Source organism: Anomaloglossus baeobatrachus, chromosome 6 (assembly GCF_048569485.1).
Source record: "Anomaloglossus baeobatrachus isolate aAnoBae1 chromosome 6, aAnoBae1.hap1, whole genome shotgun sequence".
Classification (NCBI taxonomy): Eukaryota; Metazoa; Chordata; class Amphibia; order Anura; family Aromobatidae; genus Anomaloglossus; species Anomaloglossus baeobatrachus.
Window position 1 is genome coordinate 65,655,277 of NC_134358.1, and position 27,359 is coordinate 65,682,635.

Genomic DNA, 27,359 nt, shown 5'->3' on the forward strand with positions numbered 1-27,359 from the left:
TGCACGCCGGCTTCAGAAGAAGGAGGACAAAGATGGCCGAAAGAGGCGTCGCCACTCTCGGAGAATGGCGCCACCCATCTGACCAGTTTGCATCGCACCGACCGACATCAGTGAGTATTAGAAAGTGATTTTTATATTCTACACAGCGGCCTGGGTTCTTATATACAGCATGTTAGAATGCTGTATATAAGAGCCCACTGGTGGTAGCCACAGCTTATAGGGCCTAAATCTGGTGACAGGTTCCCTTTAAGTCCAAGTGGGTGTTATCAGATCGCTTTCACTGAGGGCATATATTTCTATGAAGCTAACCATTCATAAGTAAGCAACACACTGGAGAAAGAACATGTCCCAACCATAGCTTAGAGCAGGTTTCTTACTGCCCTGGTTTTCTGGTCTAACCTCCTCCATGATTAGAAAGTGATGGCAGTGGCGCACAGATAAGTAACATCTTTCCAATAAGATCCTGTGTGGTATCGGCAGCACAGCTGAGTTTAGCTTTGTCATATTCCAAACCGGTCTATTAGCTCTTCCCCTTTCCTAGCACTGTCACCTCTTCTGTACCTTCCCCTCTTCTCCGCGAATCAAATTTCCCGGAAAAAAGAATGAAACGATGAATTTGAATTTTGCCATATCCAGTCATCTTTATCTTTGAGTTATTTAAATGCACTTTTAAGACCTAAATGTTTATGAATTGTGTGATAATATTGTTTCTTCCCTTAGGTTGGTGGTTCGATGCCTGTGGCCCTTCCAATCTTAATGGAATGTATTACACCGCTGGTCAAAATCATGGGAAATTGAATGGCATAAAGTGGCATTATTTCAAAGGTCCAAGTTACTCATTACGCTCAACAACGATGATGATTAGACCATCGGACTTCTAGATTCAGAAGGGAAGAAGAAGGACTTACAAAAAAGGGATGTTTTCTTTTCAATCGAATTTCTGAAGTAAGATGTGAACTTCAGTGTATCCACAGCTAGGAGCGGTTTAATATGGATTGTCGATCCCATGTTATAAGCAGGACTTCACTACTGGAGGTGCTGGGATTTCAGCAAACGGCTCACAATTTGGTTGATCCAATACGGACATGTTCTTCATGATCATCAACATTTTCATTGATTTATCCAAGAACTTGGCGTAAGCAAATATGTATTAAGTATATTGCATGGACAATACGTTTTACAGACGATTTCATCGATATAAAGACTGAACTATCCTGATAATCCAAAAGATGTGGGGTAAAAAAAAATGTACATAAGAAAATTATGGATTTTTCTATGGATTTCTACAGTAAAACATTTACATAATCAGAAAATGTTACTATACACCTACCATTTAATTTCAAAGTAAAATGTGTCACAAAGGTGCTAGTGAACCAATGAACAATGTAGCAAGAACCATCAGAAAACTTAGATTTTTATAATTACAGTGGAACCTTGGATTACGAGCAAAATTGGTTCCGGGCGTGTGCTCTTAAACCAAGTTACTCTTATATCAAAGCAAATTTTCCCATAGGAAATAATTGAAACACAGACAATTCGTTCCACAACCCAAAAATATTTACTGTATTTATACAAACTTATTACAGTAATACAAAATAATGCACTGTAGTCATATAAAATTATTACAGTACACTAATACAAAATACAGTACAGTAAAAAACAAAGCAAATTAAACTGCACTTTAGCTTAAAATAAAATTGTTGGTGTGCGGGAGGTACAGTATAAGCAATGTGCTGTACTGGATAGCAGAAAGAAAGTACAATACTATATCCATAAATTCAAATTCATAGACATGTTATATAGTATATACTGTACAGTACAATGGTATACTGTATACTGTATACAGTCCATATGTACAGAAAGTTACCTCCAGATCGGGTTAGAGCGCGGTGAGAGGATAGAACCGGAAGTGTACACGGTGAGTATTTGCTCTTATTGCAAATCATTGCTCTTAAACCAAGTTACAAATGTGTAAAAAGCTTTGCTTGTCTTGCAAAATGCTCTTAAACCAAGTTACTCTTAATCCAAGGTTCTACTGCACTTTTTTCAGAAACTCACAGATAAAACAATGTGATATCACAACAAGGTGTGAAAAAAATATTACATCTCGGTAACTAAAAATGAACCTCAAGCGTATCTTCTCTCATGGTGTAGAACACATACGTTGTAATGGAAACGGCACCATCTTGTAACTTTAACCTTTATTTACTAAACAAAAACAACCAAGACATCCTAATATTTCTATAGTTTACATATATTTTTTTCATCACAAAATTTTGTTACACAATTGTTTTAGCACAAATATTTCTCATTACACAAAGCAGCAGTATTATGTACCGGCAGAGATATGCAAAGTAAACTCAACGTAAAGACATGTTTTATCCTTTAGTGTTTTCATAGCTTTGTTTGCTATTGTTATGCCTTAGTATCCTTGTATGAAGTATGGGTGTATGATGTATTTTATGCATATTTTAGGTACTGGTACAAAAAATATGTGACATTCAAAAACAGCATTTTCTGGAAGTATACATCTTCAAAATTATTGTATGTATTCTGAAGGGTTTTTATTTTCAAAATCTTCACAATAAATTAAAAAATGTTTTTGTTATAAGGATGGTATTTTATTTCTAAGAAACACCCTATCACCTGATATTATTATTTATTATTCTGCGCCATCAATTCCATGGCGCTTTACGTGTGAAAGGGGTATACATAATAGGGACAAGTACAATAATCATAAACAATACAAGATAGAGACAGGTACAGGAGAAGAGAGGTCCCTGCCCGCGAGGGCTCACAGTCTACAAGGGATAAGTGAGGATACAGTAGGTTAGGGTAGAGCTGATTGTGCGGCACTGTATCAGACTGAGGGTTACGGCAGGTTGTAGGCTTGTCGGAAGAGGTGGGCCTTCAGGTTCCTTTTGAAGCTTGTCAAGGTAGGCGAGAGTCTGATGTGTTGAGGCAGAGCATTCTAGAGTATGGGGGAGGCACGGGAGAAATCTTGGATGCGGAGATGAGAGGGGAGTAGAGAAGGAGATCTTTTGAGTATCGAAGGTTATGTGCAGGTAAGTACCGGGAGACTAGGTCACAGATGTAGGGAGGAGACAGGTTGTGGATGGCTTTGTATTTCATGGTTAGGGTTTTGGTTTTGAACTGGAGTCGTTGGGCAATGGGAAGCCAGTGAAGGGATTGGCAGAGAGGAGAGGTCGGGGAGTAGCGGGGGGACAGGTGGATTAGCCGGGCAGCATATATATATATATATATATATATATATATATATATCTATATACAGTAAAGACCAAACGTTTGGACATACCTTCTCATTCAAAGAGTTTTCTTTATTTTCATGACTCTAAAAATTGTAGATTCACATTGGAGACATCAAAACTATGAATGAAAATATGTGGAATGAAACACTTAATAAAGTGTGAAACAACTGAAAATATGTCTTATATTCTAGGTTCTTCAAAGTAGCCACCTTTTGCTTTGATTACTGCTTTTGCACCCTCTTGGCATTCTCTTGATGAGCTTCAAGAGGTAGTCACTGGAAATGGTTTTCTAACAGTCTTAAAGGAGTTCTCAGAAATGCTTAGCACTTTTTGGCCCTTTTGCCTTCACTCTGCGGTCCAGCTCACCCCAAACCATCTTGATTGGGTTCAGGTCTGGTGACTGTGGAGGCCAGGTCATCTGGCGTAGCACCCCATTACTCTCCGTCTTAGTCAAATAGCCCTTACACAGCCTGGAGGTGTGTTTGGGGTTATTGTCCTGTTGAAAAATAAATGATGGTCCAACTAAACGCAAACCGGATGAAATAGCATGCCGCTGCAAGATGCTGTCGTAGCCATGCTGGTTCAGTATGCCTTCAATTTTGAATAAATCCCCAACAGTGTCACCAGCAAAGCACCCCCACACCGTCACACCTACTCCTCCACGCTTCACGGTGGGAACCAGGCATGTAGAGTCCATCCGTTCACCTTTTCTACAAAGACACGGTGGTTGGATCCGAAGATCTCAAATTTGGACTCATCAGACCAAAGCACAGATTTCCAATGGTCTAATGCCCATTCCTTGTGTTCTTTAGCCCAAACAAGTCTCTTCTGCTTGTTGTCTGTCCTTAGCAGTTGTTTCCTAGCAGCTATTTTACCATGAAGGCCTGCTGCACAAAGTCTCCTCTTAATAGTTGTTCTAGAGATGAGGTGTGTTCAAACTTTTGGTCTGTACTCTATATAGCCCTGGCAAAAATTAAGAGACCACTGCAAAATTTTCAGTTTTTCTGATTTTTCTCTTTATAGGTATATTTTTGAGTAAAATGTAAATTGTTCTTTTATTCTATAAACTACTGACAACATCTCCAAATTTCCAAGCAATAAATTTTGTATTTATTTTCTGAAAATGAGAAATGGTCAAAATAGCAAAAAAAATGCATTGCTTTCAGACCTCAAATAATGCAAAGACAACAAGTTCATAATCATTTAGAATCAACAATACTAATGTTTTAACTCGGAAAGAGTTCAGAAATCAATATGTTGTGGAATAAAAATGATTTTTAATCATGGGCAGATTAAACTTTGCGAGGGACATATGAATCAAGCCGCATACAAAATTATCCTGGAAAACCTTTATCTATACAGTTAGTTTACAGGGGGTTTCTTCACCAACATACTCTTAGGTGTCTAATAACAGCAATATTTAAGTGGATGCCAAGAAATATAAAAGATTATCTAAGCCATAAAATTAATTGAAATAGTTTTAAATGGCACCCAGTACACTTGAGTTGATTATTCCCAGTCCATAATATAGCTCAAGCATGCTTAATGTATATATGTGCCGCCCCCACGTCAGCAGCCGGGCTGCTCAGATCCAGATCTGCGGTGGCTCGAAGGGCGTCTGGACCCAGAGGTTGTGCGGCCACTCAAATGAAGGGGGGGTATTCACAGGAGATGGTGTATTTTAAAGTTCGTGACGCCACCCATGGTGTGTGGTAAGATGGAGTACCACCGCTGCCACTGGGCAGTACCCGGAGTGATGACGGTGGCAGCCAGGTGTTGCGACCCTCCACGGGTAGGGGGGATGCCCTGGTACTCGGTGACGGTATTGAGGAGTGCCGTTGGGGGTGAAAGGGTCATTTGCGTACTCACTCAGTCCATAAAGCTGACACTAACAACTTGGTAAACCAAAGTTCTGGACACCATTGCCGCCGAGGAGAGCTCGTTTGGGTTCCATCCCAAGTGGTGTTGCCTGATGATCTGTGACCTTCTCCCCAGCACTTTGTCTACTTCTTAGTTGGTCCCGGTAGCTTAAAACTAATCGGGTCCCGCTCCCCAGTGTGGCTAACTAAGGGAGCTTGCTCTCAGGGTTCACGCTTGGGATTTTCTGGACTGTTTGAGTGGAAACTCCTATGCCCCTTGTTGCGCTAGTATCCCAATTTTGGAGTGAGTGGAGAGCGGATCTTAAAGGCTCCATTCTCGTCGGGTGAATTGTCAGGTTGCCTGAAGCTACTCCCTGACCTAGGGTCCACGTACCCCGTCGTGCCCTGGTCCAAGCCCGGTGATGATACAAGGCCGCCAGCTGTCCTCCTCGACAGTTCCATGCCCATTGTCACAATTCCCTGCGAATGGGGTCCTGCTCCTGCTAGGCCCAGACAACCGTCTGCCACCTAGTTATTTCCAAGGACCCCGGCTCCTGACCTCCTCTCTCCTTCACTTCCACCACTACACTGGCCTACTCCTGACACTCCTGACCTCCCCTTACCAACCCCCCCAAGTGGGCGATCCTATTCACTCACGCCGTCCACTGGTGTGTCTGGTGGGTGTGGTGCAGAGTGTTCATGGGATTTTGATTAGCTGGTTTTGGCAATACCATAAGTTGGGGACTCATAACCAAGGAGAAAGTGGATATTGCACAGAAGGGCAGATTGCACAATACCCTGTGACGACCTGATTGGCCAGGGTGTCACATATACTTTATACCAGAAGGAAAAAAATCGTTTGTCAAAAACTACATTTAGTCATACAGTATTTGTTTGATCTAAATTCACAGTTAAAAATATAAATCACAAAAACTGTACATTAATGTGTTCTTTCCTGATTAGTTTTTCACTTTATTTGAAAATTTCAAAAATGCAAAAACTCATTATAGTTTCTAATTTCCATTGAACAGACTCAGCAGCCATGTTACTCATATTTTCTAATAAATTGTATCTAACTCTCCCATTGGTGACTTCTGGAGACCTCCAAAGGTGTTTTAACATCTTTGTTTCAACCTTCATCCCAGATCCAGACAAAATAGGTAGTTTGTTGCACTATTTCGTATGGTAAATGAACAGAAATGGATAGGACCTAATTAAAGTGGATATACCATAAAGGCAGATCATGGGGCTCCTATGAGGCCCTTGGATAGAAGTACCATGCTTGGGTGAGTTCCGTATCTTTTGCAACAGCTGAGCGTTTTGGAAAGTCTTCACTGAACACAGATTTTACCCCAGAATTGAACATTTTGAAAATGACTGATCAATTCTGGCAGAGAAAGAAGCAACTTAAGATAGATTACAAAGTTGCTTATTTTCATGTGTACTATTGAATTTTGAAATAAAATTTAATATGATGGTGCCACTTAAAGTTTCAGGGCAATAAACAAAGCAAGCCTTACCACGCTCCTAGCAGGCCATAGTTTCTCTAAGAAAAATTAGCTTACAATGATACTCCATATTTACAAATATTGCAATGACCCAAATTGGGACCTTTATGGCCATCCCAGGACCACGCCTAAAATCACCCTGAAAATACCAATTTTGGGTCCTTTTATAGTCAGTTCCTGGGTTTCTCCTGGCAAAATAGTGACTGTTGGTAAGCATGTTACTCGCACATAGGTCACCATGATGTATTCACTACCAAATGTCTGAGGGCAGTCTTCCTTGTTGTCTCGGGCCACCACAAGGCTCCAAGTATGGGTCACTGTTACTTTCATTGTCTCAGACTGTGGCAATACTCCTTGAGTAAGGCTACAGCTGCTCTCCCGATTTCATGCCACAGCATCACGCAGCATTACAGACCACCGTCCTTTCAGTGTATCAAGACACAATACTTTAGGGTGTATCTCCATTTAGTTTCGTAGGGAACACAGTTTTATTCAGGGCAGAGTGTGAGAGGCCAGGGAAGTCCAGAGCTAGTGGCAGGGAATTAGAAGATGTGGCGAGGAATAAACTGGTGGCAGTGAGTAGTGGAGGGACCTGAAAGTTGAGCCGTGAGCAGAACATAAGGCTTTTTCTATTTTTTAAACATATTTCATTTATAATGATCTGGGGTCTAGAGAAACCCCAGAGCATAATATGTGACACTAAATTCACAGAAAATAAATTCTCTGTAATAACTGTGTTTCCCCGAAAATAGGACTGAGTCTTATATTAATTTTTGCTCCGAAAGATGCGCTAGGGCTTATTTTCAGGGGATGTCTTATATTTTCCCATGAACAACAATCCACATTTATTTTTGAACAAAAAAATCAATATTCATTCATAATCAATCATGTCATCATAGTCTGGAATCTCAACATTTTGTGTTACTCCTATTACTGGTCCTGATGCACATTCTCTTATCTGATCTGCTATTCCTCTGATGCAGAACCAGTCCTATAGTGGTGGGGGACATATCTTAATTACAATTATTTAAATTACCTGTTTACATTTATTATTCTCTATGTACAGCTAAATTTACCAACAAAAGAAATCAGACACCCCTTGAAAGAATCACAATTACCAGACCCCAAACAATTAGAATTGGCAAGTAAGTGGGCTCTCACATACAAATCTGCAACAGTGTCAGGTCCCACTGCGTGCTACAGCAGTTGGCTCCCCATAGTGACTGGGAGCAATATCACTTGCGCTGAGTGATACTGGTACCCAATCTGTTTGTGAGAGCTGCAGTGCAATACAGGTGGAACAGTGACACAGATCTCTGTGTGAGAGCCCATCCACAATCATCACTTGCCAACTGCGATTATTTGGGGTCTGGTAAGTGTAATTTGTTGTGGGGGATTCTGCTTCTTTTGGAGGGATGTCTGCTTTCTTTTGGCGTTGTCTACATTCTTTCATCGAAACTGCTTTCTTTGATGACAAGTTCTTCTGTATTCTTTAACTTTTTAGCTGCTTGGACACTTCCTTATGGAAATGCAACTAGGGCGTATTTTTGGAATAGGGCTTATATTTTAAGCATACTCCAAAAAGCCCCCAAAAAATCCTAATAGACTTTATTTTCCAGGAAGCAGGATCTCTGGAACATCCTATCGAACAAGCAAATTAAAATTTTGCCTGATCCACTCATCTATTATAATAAGGTTTTATTTATGGCTTTGGTATAAAAGTTCTGCTTCTGTCATAATAAATGAGAAATAACTGTATCCTCAGAAGTCAGACTGTATAATCTCCAGGATTAACTGTACTGGCAAGATCTTAAAACTGTATTGCATTTGTCCATGTGATGAAAGCAAATCGTGGCTTTTATAGATAAAGGAATGTAATGCTGCTGGGCCATTTTCGATTTCTGTTTATAAGAATGCATCTTAATTCATCTTTGAGATATTTGTGCTTCAGCTGAACAGTATAATCTGCATCTTAGTCATAACATTTATAATGGAATACATGTAAGATATTTCAATAACATGTTTGAATATGCTCCTAATTTCACAATCTGTATAAAAAGCTCAAACATGGGATTCCTACCCAATACAAAGAAGACAAAGATATTGACTACTGCCCGGTACAATCAGGACACATTTTAGATGGACGGTGCCGAATTGGAAGTTGTAAAGTACTTCAATCTACTCAGATTAAGGATCACTCAAGATGCTATAACGACACTGGAAGTCAATAGGAAAATAGCTAAGGTTAAATAAGCAATGAAATCACTGGACAAGGTCTTCAAATCGATAGACATTTCTCTGGTCATGAAAACAGAGCTTGTACATAGTCTGGTCTTTTCTGTAGTAACATATGGATGCAAAACTGGACAATAAAGAAACAAGACAGAAGAAGAATCAACGCCTTTGCAATGTAGTGCTGGAGAAGGACATTATCATTACCATTGATGGTCAAGAACAAAGAAATACATTTTGGAACACATCAAGCAAAACATGTCACTTGAAGCAAGGATAACCAAGCTACGACTTTCCTATTTTGGACATATCATTCGAATTGAGCAATCACTGGAAAAGGATATCATGGTTGGAAGAATAGAAGGCACAAGGTGAAATGGAAAACCAGCAATCTGATGGCTTGATACTATCAAGACAATGGCAGAGAACACCCTGGAGGACCTATCTAGGCTGGTGTGCTGCCCCTGCAGCCGTCGAACCGTTCGGATCCAGGGTTGCTGTGGCTCGAGGGTCTCCGGACCCAAGGGCTTGCGGGCACTCAAATGTAAAGGGGACTATTTACAGGGGATAACAGTTTGTGACCCCACCCGTTGTTCGCGGTAAGGGGAGTACCACCGCTGCCGATGGGAGTACCTGGGGCAAATGGAGTGGGGCAGTCAGATGACGTTCCCTCCACGGGTAGGGGAAGGCCCCAGGACTCTGGATGGTGCTGGATGAGGGTGAACAGGGCTGATTGATGTATCCCTCGGGGTACTGGAAGTGCAATAGAAAGGGAGACACACGCAGCTGGTAAACCAAAGCTTTGTACTCACTATCGCATCTCTGTGGGGATGGCTGGTTTCTGTCCCTTGTACTGTAGGTGTCGACCTGGTGATCTGGTGCAAGATCCAGGTGGCTACCAGTGTCCGTGCAAATGTGTCCTGTGTATCCTCGCCATCCAGGGATCAGCAGAGGGAACCTGGGCCAAGCTCCAGCTCCCAAGCCCCAGGCTCTGCAGCAGAAAGTTGAGCTATCTCAGTCCCCCCACCAGCGCTGGTGCCTTCTTGCACCCAGGCTGGTCTCATGGGACGCTCCCTCAGACAGCCTCCAGCTCCACTCTCTCTATGTGTCATAGCTACCTCCTCTTATATCCCATGTGGCACCCCCCAGTGGTTGTCCTGGAAACCGGAAAGTCCCATGCTCTCTGGATGGCTGACTCTGCCTACCCAGGACCAGGCTACTCCCACTGCAAGGGAAGGGCACCTAACTGCATGTAAAATGTGTGTGATGTCAACACTAGCAAGCCACCTGTCACTTACCCCAGAGAGACACTGCTCTTAACTCAGTTGCAGTACCCTGCAGTGACCAGGTCTCAGGGGCACTACATTCCCCCTTGGTTAAACGTATCTCGTCCCTGAGCTACAGCGTGAGCAGAGTTTTTATTAAACATAAGAAAAAGCAAATTTGTACAAAACATTTTTCCCTCTCAGGGGAGGCAGCTTTCTTAAACGTTTCAAATGAACAGGTCAACATCAGGGCACCCGGGAATCACTACAGGTTGTAGCGGTAGTCGGTGGCTCAGCCTACTCTGCTGCAGCCCCTTCCTGCCACAGTCCATTCTCATCGTCCCTCTCCCTTCAACCCACCACCCAAACAACCTGAATTCCTGGTGCCACATCTAATGCTGGTGGACACCCCCTTTCCAGGAACCTTGGCAGTCCCTTGTGACAGTGTTGAAGTCCTGGAGGTGTAAAAGACGACTCTGGTAACAGTCCTGAGTAACCTGGTAGCCGTTACCCTTTGTGCCCACCTCCATCAAGGGCCCATGGTGCCGTCTACCAGCGCCGCACCGTCCAAGACCCTGATGGCCTTTTTACCTTAAACGGAGCATGGAAAAAAGGTCAACAAGTATGACACAGTCTATCTGGAGCATAAACTCTCCTGTCACCTTCCACCAGGGACCCCTCAACCGATTCCCGACGGCGTTCTCCACTCAAATTTAAAACCAGAGAATGTTCAACAAAAGGTGACAGATCCAATCAGTCATTTTTCAACTCTATAACAACTTGCGGGTAGCTATCCAGATTCAGTTACCGCTGCTGCAACAAGAGGCGCCGGCTGTTCCGCAGCCAGGTTAGCAGAGTCTGGGTGCTCCATACCGAGGTACAGGCCCGGTGATGTGGCCAGGTCTGATCTGGCCGATGGCAGGACCGGAGGCGTTGCAACCTGGTCTGGTCTGGCCGGTGGTGGAACCGGCGGCGTTGCGGCTTGCTCGCTTTCTGTTGGGCTGGAGGTTCTGCTGCCGGTGTTGGGGTTAGCGGCTCAGCGTCCGTCGAGGGCGCGGGTGGCGGTGGCTGGGTGATCGCGGTGGCCAGAGGCAGACCGTATTCCGCAGCCTGGTAGGCCGGATCAACAGTAACTGGGTAACTGCTTACCTGCTCCACACGCAGGGCTTCCATCTCGCGGTCCCGTACCACCGCAGCCACACTCCTCATCTCGACTCTCCAGGTAGCGGTCCCAGGAGCAGCATACTCCGGTGACCAGTCCCTTACATCTTGTCTCTGCGGGTTCCAGGAACTTTATGGGCAGAGTCCTGGTGTTCCTGCGCCACTTCCGCTGTTACATCCCGTTACGCCCCCCCCTTGGTTTTCAACAGCCAGCTCTCCAGCTTCCAGCTGCACTCTCTGGATGAGGGGCGGAGCTCCAGCTTTGCGGCCTTTTGGTCAGGAAGATAGTGTTTTGGCGCCAAAGATGGCGGAAAATGGCCTGAACTCTCTTTTGACACGGCAGTTTGAATCTTTCAAGGCGCACGTCACCCAAGTTAGTGGGCCCAGTCAGAATCCTGTTCGTGACGCCAAGAATTTGAGGTGTACTGCCCCTGCAGTGGTCGAACCGCTCGGATCCGGGGTTGCTGTAGCTCGAGGGTCTCCGGACCCGGGGGCTTGCAGCCACTCAAATGTAAAGGGGACTATTTACAGGGGATAAATGTTCGTGGTGCCACCCGTGGTTCACGGTAAAGGGAGTACCCCCGCTGCCGATGGGAGTACCCAGGGGAGATGGAGTGGTTCAGTCAGATGACGTTCTCTCCACAGGTAGGGGAAGTCCCCGGGACTCTGGATGGTGCTGGATGAGGGAGAACAGGACTGATTGAAGTATCCTTCGGGGTGCTGGATAAGGGTGAACAGTGCAATAGAAAGGGAGACACACGCAGCTGGTAAACCAAAGCTCTGTACTCACTATCGCAGCTCTGTGGGGACGGCTGGTTTCTGTCCCTTGTACTGCAGGTGTCGACCTGGTGATCTGGTGCATGATCCAGGTGGCTACCAGTGTCCGTGCAAATGTGTCCTGTGTGTCCGCGCTATCCAGCGATCAGCAGACGGAACCTGAGCCGAGTTCCAGCTCCCAAACCCCAGGCTCTGCAGCAGAAAGTTGAGCCACCTCAGTCCCCCCACCAGCGCTGGTGCCTTCCTGCACCCACCCTGGTCTCATGGGACGCTCCCTCAGACAGCCTCCAGCTCCACTCTTTCTATGGCCTCCTTCACACGTCAGTGAAAAACACTGACGTTCTTCACTGACGTGTAAAACACGCATATATACCTCCGTGTTCCTTGATTCACAGCACACGTGGGTTGTCCATGTGCAATCCGTGATCCGTGATTGCATATGGACATTACTCACCTGCCTCCGCTCCTGCTGTCCATGGTACTGAACTCCTCGGCTCTGCAGCGTCCGCCGAGCACTCTCAGCAGCTACTTCCGGATCGGCTGTTTCTGCTTTCATGAATATTCATGAGCCGGGAGGGAGCTGCAGAGAGCGGAGGCTGCACAGCGTGTCACTGGAAAGGTGAGTTGAAAATGTTTATTATTTGATATGTCAGTGTTTTTCTGGTACGTGTTTCACGAATCACACACGGATCACACCATAGTGTGGTCCTTGGGTCATCAGTGATGCCAATAAAAAACTGACTTATCTCCGTGCAGAATCATGGACACGCATGTACGCTGCACGGAGACACGTTCAGTGAAAAATCACTGATGTGTGAGCAGACCCATTGATTATAATGGGTCTGCGTATGTCAGTGATTCTGGTACGTATAAAAAAAGCACATACATACCAGAATCACTGACGTGTGAAGGGGGCCTATGTGTCATGGCTACCTCCTCTTGTACCCCATGTGGCGCCCACCCCCAGTGGTTGTCTTGGAAACCGGAAAGTCCCATACTTTCTGGATGGCTGACTCTCACTACCCAGGACCAGGCTACTCCCACTCCAAGGGAAGGGCACCTAATTACATGTAAAGTGTGTGTGATGTCAACACTGGCAAGCCACCTGTCACTTACCCCAGAGGGACACTGCTCCTTAACTCAGTTGCAGTACCCTGTAGCGACGAAGTTTCAGGGGTGCTACACTTGCGTAAGATCGATTTTCCTACAGATCGTTCATACATCAAGTCGCCATGGCTTGTTATTGAGCTGAAGGGTGTTAAATAACAATAGTAATCAAAAGCTGAGTAACTTAACATTACTTTTACTGTGCTGACCCAACGATATACTCTTAATTCTATGGTTTACAAATTCTTATGCTTGTGTGATGAGCACAGAATTAGAGGGTCCACTGGACCGAAGGTACCGTTCACTTGTCTGGAAGAGCAAACTGATCTGGTCATCAGAGGGATTTCTCCTGAAGAAGGGGGTTCAGAAATGGATAGAAATGAAGTCACTCCTTTTATTATACAAAAAATTGTTTTTGTATTTTTCCTGTTACGGGCAACACAGTAATACCTCCTTCTGCTCCTCCAGTCTACATTTGATATCTCAGAGGACTGCTGCAGCCTGGTTCATTGAGTTTCCAGGACACTGTTCATGTAGGAATGAAGAAAAACCATCACGTTATTAGTGTCCTGGAAAGTGGATTGGTCATTGTGGGCCAGTTGAAAGCCCACCAAGGTCTCCCGATCTGACCCCCTTAGACTTTTATTTTTGGGGTTATCTGAAGGCAATGGTCTATGCTGCGAAGATACAAGATGTGCAGCATCTGAAACAACGGATACTGTAAGCCTGTGCTAGCATTTCTTCTGCGGTGTTGCTATCAGTGTGTCAAGAGTGGAAGAAGAGGGTTACATTGACAATCCAACACAAGTGAGCAGCACTTTGAATCCATTTTATAAGTGCTCATAAAATGGTAAATAACTACTGAATGCATAAAGTTACGTTAAAACCAAGCACACCATTGTTTTTCTAGTGAAATTCTGAATAAGTATGATGAGTTACATGACCCTCTTCCCATTAAAAAAAATAAAGTTGGATCCAAAATGGCCAACTTCAAAATGGCCGCCATGGTCACCACCCATCTTGAAAAGTTTCCCTCCTCCCATATACTAAAGAGCCACAAACAGGAAGTTGATATCACCAACCAATCCCATTTTACTTATGTGTATCCATATATATGGCACACCCTGAATGAATATATATATATATATATATATATATACATATTGCGAGATTCATGTGGAATTAGTGGATGAGTGCAGGTATATCTCACCCCGGTATCGGTCCTATGTGACTTAGCCTGGTCAGGATCACGTGGCTACTAATGGATTAATGGGAGGTGAAGGACGGAGGTAAAAGGAGTCTGGAAAGTTGGGGGAGGCTGCTCCATCTGGGAACACAGAAAGCCTGTCTGTGTAGGAGACACTTGTGAGTGGGAGCAGTGCTTGATGTTCGTAGGGTTTAGCTGGAAGGGAGAGAGAAGCCCTAGCTTGTTATCACAATCAATATATATATATATATATATATAAATATATATATATATATATATATATACAGTGCCTTGCGAAAGTATTCGGCCCTCTTGAATTTTTCAACTTTTTCCCACATTTCAGACTTCAAACATAAAGATAATTTAAATTTTGTGGTGAAGAATCAACAACAAGTGGGACACAATTGTGAAGTTGAACAAAATGTATTGCTTATTTTAAACTTTTTTAAAAAATAAATAACTGAAAATTGGGGCGTGCAATATTATTCATCCCCTTTACTTTCAGTGCAGCAAACTCACTCCAGAAGTGCATTGAGGATCTCTGAATGATCCAATGTTGTCCTAAATGACTGATGATGATAAATATAAGCCACCTGTGTGTAATCAAGTCTCCCTATAAATGCACCTGCTCTGTGATAGTCTCAGTGTTCTGTTTAAAGCGCAGATAGCATCATGAAGACCAAGGAACACAACAGGGAGGTCCATGATACTGTTGTGGAGAAATTTAAAGCTGGATTTGGTTACAAAAACATTTTCAAAACTTTAAACATCCCAAGGAGCACTGTGCAAGTGATCATATTGAAATGGAAGGAGTATCATACCACTGCAAATCTACCAAGACCCAGCTGCCCATCCAAACTTTCATCTCAAACAAGGAGAAGACTGATCAGAGATGCAGCCAAGAGGCCCATGATCACTCTGGATGAACTGCAGAGATCTACATCTGAGGTGAGAGAGTCTGTCCATAGGACAACAATCAGTTGTACACTGCACAAATCTGGCCTTTATGGAAGAGTGGCAAGAAGAAAGACATTTCTCAAAGCTATCTATAAAAAGTGTTGTTTAAAGATTTCCACAAGCCACTTGGGAGACACAGCAAACATGTGGAAAAAAGTGCTCTGGTCAGATGAAACCAAAATCAAACTTTTTGGGCACAATGCCAAAAGATATGTTTGGTGTAAAAGCAACACAGCTCATCACCCTGAACACACCATCCCCACTGTCAAACATGGTGGTGGCAGCATCATGGTTTGGGCCTGCTTTTCTTCAGCAGGGACAGGGAAGATGGTTAAAATTGATGGTAAGATGGATGGAGCCAAATACAAGACAATTCTTGAAGAAATCCTGTTGGAGTCTGCAAAAGACCTGAGACTGAGACGGAGATTTGTCTTTCAACAAAACAATGATCCAAATCATAAAGCAAAATCTACAATGGAATGGTTCATAAATAAACGTATCCAGGTGTTAGAATCGCCAAGTCAAAGTCCAGACCTGAATCAAATCGAGAATCTGTGGAAAGAGCTGAAAACTGCTGTTCACAAACGCTCTCCATCCAACCTCACTCAGCTTCAGCTGTTTGCAAAGGAAAAAATGGGCAAGAATTTCAGTCTCTCGATGTGCAAAACTAATAGAGACATACCCCAAGCAACTGCAGCTGTAATCGCAGCAAAAGGTGGCGCTACAAAGTATTAACTTAAAAGGGCCAAATAATATTCCACGCCCCAATTTTCAGTTATTTATTTTTTAAAAAAGTTTAAAATAAGCAAAAAATTTCCTTCAACTTCACAATTGTGTCCCACTTGTTGTTGATTCTTCATAACATTAACATTTTTATCTTTATGTTTGAAGCCTGAAATGTGGGAAAAGGTTGAAAAAAATTCAAGGGGGCCCAATACTTTTGCAAGGCACTGTATATATGTATATATATATATATAAAAATTATTTTACATATATAGGTTACACCTGGACCATTTTCCACCATGTTGATGTCAAAGAGAAATATTATTGGTAGAGAAGAGTAAATCGGTTAGAATTCACTTTGGGTTTCTTGGTCTAATTCTATTTAAATTTTAAAATAAAGAACATTTTTATAATTAAATTATAAAATATCCATAACACATATCAGAATCATGACACTTAATAGTTAACAGTGCAAATAATTTCACAACCAGTAATGTGTTTTACCGTTTCCCGTCTATGACGTTCTCTTAATATGTTCACATTTATTTCTTGTGTTTTTGTTATCTATTTCACTTGAATATACTCTATATGTTTCCAGTTTTTACTGGAATTTTTTGGAATGTTTGATGTTTATATCAGAACATAATTTCTCAGCCTGCTTGGCCCATAACCAAAAATGTAGATATAGCCAAGTTGTGTATGAAGACAATTTTGCAAAAAACATATGTCAGATTTCATGTTTCACAATTTTAAAGAAGTATTTCATCCTGAGACATCCCTGGTTGTGATTCATTTTATGAACTGCATTTAGCCTTTTTAACCCGAGAATCAAATAGGTAAAGGTCAAAGCTGCTGTAACCCATGCATTAAAGAACAGATCCCAGCACTGATGTCACAACTTTATATTACACAATGATTTACCATATTTTTTTGTTTTATAAGACGCACCCGAATTATAAGACACACCCCAAATTGGAAGGAGCAAAATAAGAAAAAAAATCATTTTTACTGTTAAAATGAGAGTCCGTCTTATAATCCTAGTGCCTTTTGTATTAGCTCACCAGGGGGGTGCGACTGTGGTGGAGTGGCTCAGGAAGGTCACAGGAGGCAGGGTAGGTGGTGCTGCGGGCTCGGAGGAGGAGGAGTCGCGGCTCAAGAGAGTCGACGATGCTGCGGGCTCAGCGGAGAGGGTGTTGTGGCTCAAGAGGGTTAGTGTGTGTAGGGCTGGCGATATTGTGGGCTCGTTGGATGTCACAGCTGTGGGCTCCATTGATCTGCCAGTGAGCTCGGAGGAAGGGGTGTAGTAGCTTAAGAGGGTTTGTGTGCAACAGCGGAGGGTTGGTACTGTGAGTATGTTGTTCGTATGTAATACTGCTTCCATCATTCTTCACTGTGGGTATGGTGTTCTTATTCTGATGTGCAGTTTTGACTTTGTACCAAATATTTCTTTTGGAATTATAGACAAAAAGTTCAACATTGGTTACATTAGACTATAAAATATTTTCCTACATGTTTTTGGTAGACTTGATGTACATTTTGGCCAAATATTAAAGGGCTTGAATGTTTTTCTGTAAGAAAAAGTTTCATCTTGTCACCCTAATCCATAGGCCAGACATGACGAAAAAGGGAGTTTGTTGTCACATATCCTGTACACAGCCAGTGCTTTTCAGAAATTCCTGCAGCTCCTTTAATGTTGCAGTAGGCCTTTTGCCAGACCAATTGTCTTCTTGCCTTTTCTCAAATTTTTGAGATTTGTCCACTTCTAGGTAATCTCACTGTTGTGTCAAATTGAAGCCACTTCTTGATGGCATCTTCACAGAATTTCATAATAGATCTAATGGAAATTGTTTTTATAACCTTCTCCTGACTGATAACTTACAACAATGGGCAGAGACTGATTTCAGTCAAATTGGGGCCTTGGGCTAAATGTCAAGTTGTGCCCCAATCCTAAAATATTCCAAAAACAACACTGTTAAGGTAGGTTATTATGAGCATATAAAAAAAATTCAGTATTTCATCCAGAAAAAAGGTGAATTTTTTTGAGACTTGTCATTCGTGTACAATCCATCTTTTTGCAGCAGTAGCTATTAATAATTTACAGAACCATTTACTGTTTCCTAAGTTACAGAATTGCAATGTATGCTACATTGTGACTCCATGTGGCATCCAGAAAATGAAGTATTTTTCCGAGAAAATGATTGCAGTCACACATGTTTATTTCCTTTTTGTGTATTGGAACACCAAAAAATCAATTGCAAATTTTTAATAAGTTGCAAAATGTTTGCTCACCTCCAGTTTCATCTTACCCCCCAACAAGTGAATTTATATATATTATTATTATTATTATTTATTTTTATAGCGCCATTTATTCCATGGCTCTATACAAGTGAAAAGGGTATACATAAACACTAGTACAACAATCATTAACAGTACAAAACAGACTGGTACAGGAGGAGAGAGGACCCTGCCCGCGAGGGCTCACAGTCTACAGGGAATGGGTGAGGGTACAATAGGTGAGGACAGAGCTGGTTGCGCAGTGGTGTACTGGACTGCAGGTTGTAGGCTTGTTGTAAGAGAGGGGTCTTCAGGTTCCTCTTGAAGCTTTTCATGGTTGGAGAGAGTCTAATATGCTGGGGTAGAGCGTTCCAGAATATGGGAGAGGCACGGGAGAAATCTTGTACGTGATTGTGGGAAGAGGAGATAAGAGGAGTAGAGAAGGAGTTCTTGTGAGGATCTGAGGTTGCGTGCAGGTAGGTACCAGGAGACTAGAGCACAGATGTAGGGAGGAGACAGGTTGTGGATGGCTTTGTATGTCATGGTTAATGTTTTGAACTGGAGTCTTTGGGCAATGAGAAGCCAGTGAAGGGAATGAGAAGCCAGTGAAGGGATTGGCAGAGTGGTGAGGCCAGGGAATAGCGAGGGGAAAGGTGGATTAATTGGGCCGCAGAGTTTAGGATAGATTGGTGGGGTGCAAGAGTGTTGGAAGGGAGGCCAGATAGCAGGAGGTTGTAGTAGTCGAGGCGGGGGATGATGAGGACATGTACTAATGTTTTTGCTGATTCTTGGTTAAGGAAAGCACGTGCATGCGCAATAAATTAGTGGAACACGCAACGTTTTGCACTAAAAAGTCGTAAATAGGTTAGAGATAAAATTTCTGCAAAATTGATGAACCCCATGTGCATTTTTATAGAATTTTCAGCCTAAAAGCATCAACAAGAACCAAGAGACAAAAAAAAAAAAGAAGACTTACAAAAACACAAATGATGAATTGGGCCGTGTTATTATTTTGCCTCATTTATTTCACAAAGTTCTACAGGTAGTTTATAGCTGAAAGACAATAGGGAATTGTTAAATGAACTTCAAACATTTTTGTGCCATTTTTCTAAACTTTTGGTGGATTTTCTTAAGTAAAAATTAATAATGATGAGCTTGTAATAAAGTGCTGGAGTGCTCTGTACTCGTGTCAAGCAGGTTGGACGCTCTGACGGACTCATCGCAAGTAATGAGTATAACGCAAGTCAATTATTGTGTAGCCAGACTCTTCTTCGCCCACATACAGCCAACCATAAGTCGGGCATTTTCGAGGGGGGGGGGGGTGTAGGAAGGGGGGCTGTTTTTTTCTTTTTTTTTTTACACACGCTATTTTTACCCCAGTAAGAGCCATTCAGAGACTGCAAGCGAATCTCACTGGGGTGCCGGTCCCATCATTGACTGAAGGAAGCCGGCTCTTTGTGTGTCAGATCGTTCACGAACAATACATCCGAGCACCCATGATACTCGGCTGGGCACTGAATGTACCTGAGCACCCCAATGCTCAATCAAGTATTAAGCAATGGCAAGTGCTCTCACTCATCATTAAGAATTAAGTAAAAAAATGCCTGAATGCAGAAACCAATATCCAAAAAAAATAAGAAAAATTGTTGGAAAATACGTAATAAACGCAATATACCAGTTTTTCCAAATAAAACATTTTTTATATATATATAAATATATATATACACACACACATATATATATATATATATATATATATATATATATATATATATATATATATATATATATATATACAACAAGCTATGAAGAAAAAGACATGGATCGCACATCCCAAAAATACAATGATCTAAAGCCGCTAGGCAAAAAATTAAATAGAACATGAGGTTCTTTTGTTACCATTCTGATCAGATTGTATTAAGCCCACTGCCACGTCACGGCAAACCTCTTGAGTGGGTCCCTAACCTGACCCTTTTTGTGCGGCACCGTGCACCAACAACCGCTGCAGCGACAAAGCGCCAACAGGGCGGGCGACCTGGTGCCTCACAGCACCCATGCTGCAAGGCGAAGCCCCCAAGGCTCCAGGCCACGCCGCCCCATTGACACGACACCACCACGATGGCAGCCACCACACAGCACCAGCACACAGTGAGAGGAGCTGTACACTCACCTCCCACTGGCTCCCATATGTGAACTGGGAGCAAAAAGACGGCTGACCCCTCTTGCAGTCTCCTGCTGATTAAAAACACCTGTGCCAAATGGGGAGAGTGCAGATCCAAGCAAAAAAAGAGGGGGATAGACTGTTATATAACAAGCTATGAAGAAAAAGACATGGATCGCACATCCCAAAAATACAATGATCTAAAGCCGCTAGGCAAAAAATTAAATAGAACATGAGGTTCTTTTGTTACCATTCTGATCAGATTGTATTAAGCCCACTGCCACGTCACGGCAAACCTCTTGAGTGGGTCCCTAACCTGACCCTTTTTGTGCGGCACCGTGCACCAACAACCGCTGCAGCGACAAAGCGCCAACAGGGCGGGCGACCTGGTGCCTCACAGCACCCATGCTGCAAGGCGAAGCCCCCAAGGCTCCAGGCCGCGCCGCCCCATTGACACGACACCACCACAACGGCAGCCAGTGGGGCGGCGTGGCCTGGAGCCTTGGGGGCTTTGCCTTGCAGCATGGGTGCTGTGAGGCACCAGGTCGCCCGCCTTGCTGGCGCTTTGTCGCTGCGGCGGTGGTCAGTGCACGGTGCCGCACAAAAAGGTCAGGTTAGGGACCCACTCAAGAGGTTTGCCGTGACGTGGCAGTGGGCTTAATACAAATCTGATCAGAATGGTAACAAAAGAACCTCATGTTCTATTTAATTTTTTGCCTAGCGGCTTTAGATCATTGTATTTTTGGGATGTGCGATCCATGTCTTTTTCTTCATAGTATGGTATATATATATATATATACACACACACACACACACACATATATATATATATATACAGTTAGGTCCAGAAATATTTGGACAGTGACACAAGTTTTGTTATTTTAGCTGTTTACAAAAACATGTTCAGAAATACAATTATATATATAATATGGGCTGAAAGTGCACACTCCCAGCTGCAATATGAGAGTTTTCACATCCAAATCGGAGAAAGGGTTTAGGAATCATAGCTCTGTAATGCATAGCCTCCTCTTTTTCAAGGGACCAAAAGTAATTGGACAAGGGACTCTAAGGGCTGCAATTAACTCTGAAGGCGTCTCCCTCGTTAACCTGTAATCAATGAAGTAGTTAAAAGGTCTGGGGTTGATTACAGGTGTGTGGTTTTGCATTTGGAAGCTGTTGCTGTGACCAGACAACATGCGGTCTAAAGAACTTTCAATTGAGGTGAAGCAGAACATCCTGAGGCTGAAAAAAAAGAAAAAATCCATCAGAGAGATAGCAGACATGCTTGGAGTAGCAAAATCAACAGTCGGGTACATTCTGAGAAAAAAGGAATTGACTGGTGAGCTTGGGAACTCAAAAAGGCCTGGGCGTCCACGGATGACAACAGTGGTGGATGATCGCCGCATACTTTCTTTGGTGAAGAAGAACCCGTTCACAACATCAACTGAAGTCCAGAACACTCTCAGTGAAGTAGGTGTATCTGTCTCTAAGTCAACAGTAAAGAGAAGACTCCATGAAAGTAAATACAAAGGGTTCACATCTAGATGCAAACCATTCATCAATTCCAAAAATAGACAGGCCAGAGTTAAATTTGCTGAAAAACACCTCATGAAGCCAGCTCAGTTCTGGAAAAGTATTCTATGGACAGATGAGACAAAGATCAACCTGTACCAGAATGATAGGAAGAAAAAAGTTTGGAGAAGAAAGGGAATGGCACATGATCCAAGGCACACCACATCCTCTGTAAAACATGGTGAAGGCAACGTGATGGCATGGGCATGCATGGCTTTCAATGGCACTGGGTCACTTGTGTTTATTGATGACATAACAGCAGACAAGAGTAGCCGGATGAATTCTGAAGTGTACCGGGATATACTTTCAGCCCAGATTCAGCCAAATGCCGCAAAGTTGATCGGACGGCGCTTCATAGTACAGATGGACAATGACCCCAAGCATACAGCCAAAGCTACCCAGGAGTTCATGAGTGCAAAAAAGTGGAACATTCTGCAATGGCCAAGTCAATCACCAGATCTTAACCCAATTGAGCATGCATTTCACTTGCTCAAATCCAGACTTAAGACGGAAAGACCCACAAACAAGCAAGATCTGAAGGCTGCGGCTGTAAAGGCCTGGCAAAGCATTAAGAAGGAGGAAACCCAGCGTTTGGTGATGTCCATGGGTTCCAGACTTAAGGCAGTGATTGCCTCCAAAGGATTCGCAACAAAATATTGAAAATAAAAATATTTTGTTTGGGTTTGGTTTATTTGTCCAATTACTTTTGACCTCCTAAAATGTGGAGTGTTTGTAAAGAAATTTGTACAATTCCTACAATTTCTATCAGATATTTTTGTTCAAACCTTCAAATTAAACGTTACAATCTGCACTTGAATTCTGTTGTAGAGATTTCATTTCAAATCCAATGTGGTGGCATGCAGAGCCCAACTCGCGAAAATTGTGTCACTGTCCAAATATTTCTGGACCTAACTGTATATATATATATATATATATATATATATATATATATATATATATATATATTGTGAGATAGCGGGGCCATTGATATGTGACGGACGGTACGTATCTCCCAGAATGCGCACAGAAACCTATTAGAGCCCTACATAGTGGTCAGTCCGGAAACCTCCAGACCGGGTTATGCAGGTGGCTCATGTCCACAGTTCTCATTTAAAAGCTCTTTGTAAAGGCCTGGGTGGGGCAGAGCGTGTTGTGTAAGCTGCAGAGCAGGAAACTGAAGAGAGTTCAGGCCTGTGTGGAACTATAACACAGGTCTGTGGACCCCCGGGAATAGCAAAACGGAATATAGTAAGACCGTCTCCTACGGCAAGCCGTGCCTGTGTGACGGGGAACCGTATGGACTGTGAGTAACCCGGCTGTGTTCCGGATGACTTTTCCTGTACAGCAAGGACAATAAAACTGGATCAGACTGTTTTGGGTCACTGCCTCATTGTCGTCCTGGGGGACCCCCACCCCGCTACATTATAAACCGGCTAATAACATGGAGGAGCTTCTGCGGCAGTTGGTAACAATTCAGCAAAAGCAACAGGAGCAATTGGGTCTGTTCCAGCAGCAGCACCAGGAATCCCAGCGGCAGCATCAGGAATCCCGGCGGCAGCATCAGGAGACCCAGCGACAACAACAAGAGGCGAATGCATTGCTACGGCAGCAGATTGCAGCTCTGCGTGAGACACCGGCAGCAACTGACTCCGACCGACGGGTGCCCCGGGACAGGGTTCGCTCTGCCCTGCAGAAACTAAGCCTGGAGGATGACGTGGAGGTTTTTCTTACGGTTTTTGAGCGCACAGCGGAGCAGGAAAAACTGCCGGCAGACCAGTGCGCGGAAGTAGTGGCTCCGTTCCTGATAGGGGACGCCCAGAAAGCCTACTTCGACCTCAGCCGGGAGGATGCCCTGGACTACAAGAAATTGAAAGGTGAGATCCTTGCACGTCTGGGGGTCAATACCTACGTGAGGGCTCAGCGAGTGTTTTCATGGGCCTATGTGGAGACCTGTCCAGCCAGGTCTCAGGCATATGACTTACTACAACTGGTTAAAAAGTGGTTACAGCCGGAGGTGTTGTCTCCAGCCCAGATGGTGGAAAGGGTGGTGGTCGACCGGTTGGTGCGGACTTTGCCAGTCGCTATTCAACGTTGAGTGGGGCAAGGAGACCCGGGTAACCTGGACCAGGTGGTGAATTTAGTTGAGCGATATACCGCCACACAGGACTTTATACGAGACTCTGCCCCAGTGCGTCAAGCCCGGCGGCCACAGGACCCTGGCCGAGAGACACGTACGGCACTGGTGAACAACAAAAACAAAGCCCATATTGAGGGGGCAACCCACACTGAGAGCGGCAAAAGACTAGTTCCCCCAGGAATAGTAACAAAAACTGGTGAGGCCACCGCTATGAAGTGCTGGAAATGTCAAGGGCCTGGCCATATTGCCGCTTATTGCCCGTTGATTACGGAGTCCATGGATTGTGGGTACACCCGCCGAATGTCTATGTATGCTAATACGGTGTATGCTGCACGCCCTATTCTTGAACCTCCTCTCTGTCATGTGTATGTAAATGGACATCGGGCAGAGGCCCTTTTGGACTCAGGCAGTATAGTGACCCTCGTTCATGGGTCGCTGATCTCGGGGTCGGAGTCCACGGAGAGGGAGGTTGGGATTGTGTGTATACATGGTGAACTCCGCAAATATCCAACAGCAGAGGTATGCCTCTCCACTTCGTGCGGGGACGTGACGCATGTGGTAGGAGTGGTGAAAACCCTACCATATGGGGTAGTAATGGGAAGGGATTTTCCGTTGTTTTGGTACCTATGGGATAGAAATAATACCTTTTCCCAGGCAAAAATGAATCTGGGTGCGGAGCCCGATGATCCCGAGTTGGTGATACCTGCTGTAGGGATCGCCGACCTTGGGACAGGGGGAGACCCTGACAGGGGTCCACTAGAGGTGTTGGCAGGGGAAAGTGAAGAGACTGTAGCGATCCCGGAGCTGGAAACATCCCGGGAGAACTTCGGGACGGCCCAGCTAAGGGATCCTACTCTCTCCCAGGCGTGGGAGAATGTAAAAGAGGTGAATGGGGTGGCCCAACAACCAGGGGCAGAAGTTGTCTTTCCCCGCATGGCGGTTTATAATGGTTTACTCTACCGAATAGACAAAAGCAGGGAAGAGATAGTAGAACAACTGGTCGTGCCACAAACCCATCGTCAGGCAGTGCTTAACATGGCTCACACACACCCCCTGGGGGGACACTTAGGGGCTACCAAGACACAAGAGCGTATTTTACGGAGGTTCTTTTGGCCAGGAGTGTACGCAGATGTACGGAAATTCTGTGAATCCTGCCCGGACTGCCAACTGACCTCGCCCATTGCGAGTTTCCGGAGTCCATTGGTGCCTCTTCCAATTATAGAGGAACCTTTTGAACGGATCGCAATTGATCTGGTAGGGCCCCTGGTAAAATCCGCACGCGGTCACCAACACATATTGGTGGTTGTGGATTACGCCACACGCTATCCAGAGGCCATTCCGCTGCACCATACCTCCGCGAAGCTTATTGCTCGGGAGTTATTTGCCATATTTTGTCGTCTTGGGTTACTAAAGGAGATCCTTACTGACCAGGGGACCCCGTTTATGTCCAAGGTGACAAAAGAATTATGTAAACTGTTAAAAATAAAGCACCTGCGCACATCGGTGTACCATCCGCAAACCGATGGGCTGGTTGAGCGGTGCAACAAAACCCTTAAGTCCATGCTTAAAAAAGTGGTTGCCAAGGACGGGAGGGACTGGGACATGCTGTTGCCCTATCTTATGTTTGCGCTCCGAGAGGTGCCGCAGGCATCCACGGGTTTTTCGCCATTCGAGTTGCTTTATGGCAGACACCCTAGGGGCTTGCTGGACGTAGCCAAGGAAACATGGGAACAGGAGCCCACCCCATATAAAAGTGTGATTGAACATGTGGCTCTAATGCAAGACCGCATCGCAGCGGTTTTGCCTATTGTAAAAGAACATCTAACGAGGGCACAAGGGGCACAAAGGCGCACTTATAACACACAAGCCACCATCAGATCTTTTGATGTAGGGGATCGGGTCTTGGTTTTGGTGCCCACAGCCGAGAGTAAACTGTTGGCCAAATGGCAGGGGCCGTATGAGGTTCGGGAAAAGGTGGGGGAGGTGAACTACCGAATATACCAGCCGGGGAGGAGGAAGCCGGAACAACTGTATCATGTTAACTTGCTTAAAGCCTGGAAAGACCGTGACTGTATGGTGACGGGAGTAACACCGGTGGGGCCCTGGGGGGAACCTGTAGTGCCACCCATCATGGGAACAGAAGGGAGTGTACACTTAGGCGACACCCTCACTAAACTGCAGCGTCGGGAGGTTCGGAAGTTGGTACAGCAGAACTCGGATGTGTTTTCCGAGATACCCGGCCGTACTTCGGTTATTCAACATGACATTGTCACCGAGCCTCGGGTAAAGGTGCGTATGAAACCGTACCGGGTGCCCGAGGCCCGGAGACAAGCCATTGCAGCAGAGGTGAAACAGATGCTTACCCTAGGGGTGATCGAGGAATCAAAGAGTGACTGGGCTAGTCCCATTGTGCTGATTCCAAAACCCGATGGGTCGCTACGTTTCTGCAATGACTTCCAGAGATTGAATGAGGTTTCCAAGTTCGACCTTTACCCTATGCCCCGGGTGGACGAACTTATTGAACGGTTGGGAAAGGCTCAATATTTCACGACGCTTGACCTTACCAAAGGCTATTGGCAGGTGCCGCTGACAGAGTCAGCAAAGGAAAAAATGGCCTTTATTACACCAGAGGGGCTCTATCACTATGTTGTCTTGCCTTTTGGTTTACATGGAGCCCCGGCTACTTTCCAAAGACTGATGGACATAGTGTTGGAACCCCATCAGAAGTACGCATCCGCCTATCTAGACGACATCATCATCTTCAGTTCCGATTGGCAGACCCACTTGTCCCAGGTCCAGGCCGTCGTTAACTCCCTGCGGGCGGCAGGGTTGACCGCAAACCCAAAGAAATGTGCAATCGGTCAGGAGGAAGCCCGCTATTTGGGGTACGTGATTGGCCGCGGGGTGATCAAACCTCAAGTAAATAAAATAGAGGCCATCCAAAAGTGGCCCAGACCAGTGTCCACTAAACAGGTGAGAGCGTTCCTCGGCATTGTCGGGTATTACCGGCGGTTTATACCGGACTTTGCCGGGAGAACAGCAGCTTTGACCGATCTGCTGAAGGGGAAAAAGGCGGCTATGGTACGCTGGACCCCTCAGGCTGAGGAAGCGTTTCAGTCCATGAAGACTGCCTTGTGTGGTCAACCGGTC

General features: G+C 44.4%; 1 protein-coding gene across 1 annotated transcript in view; it reads left to right on the forward strand.

Moving 5' to 3' along the window:
* The window catches only part of ANGPT1 (angiopoietin 1), a 544,599-nt gene extending 542,045 nt beyond the window's left edge, over nt 1-2,554 (forward strand). The window contains exon 9 of the mRNA XM_075352956.1: nt 721-2,554. Within this exon, the coding sequence (XP_075209071.1) occupies nt 721-881 (161 nt within the window). The 3' untranslated portion in view covers nt 882-2,554. The remainder of the gene's footprint in view (nt 1-720) is intronic.
* The last annotated feature ends 24,805 nt before the right edge of the window (nt 2,555-27,359 follow it).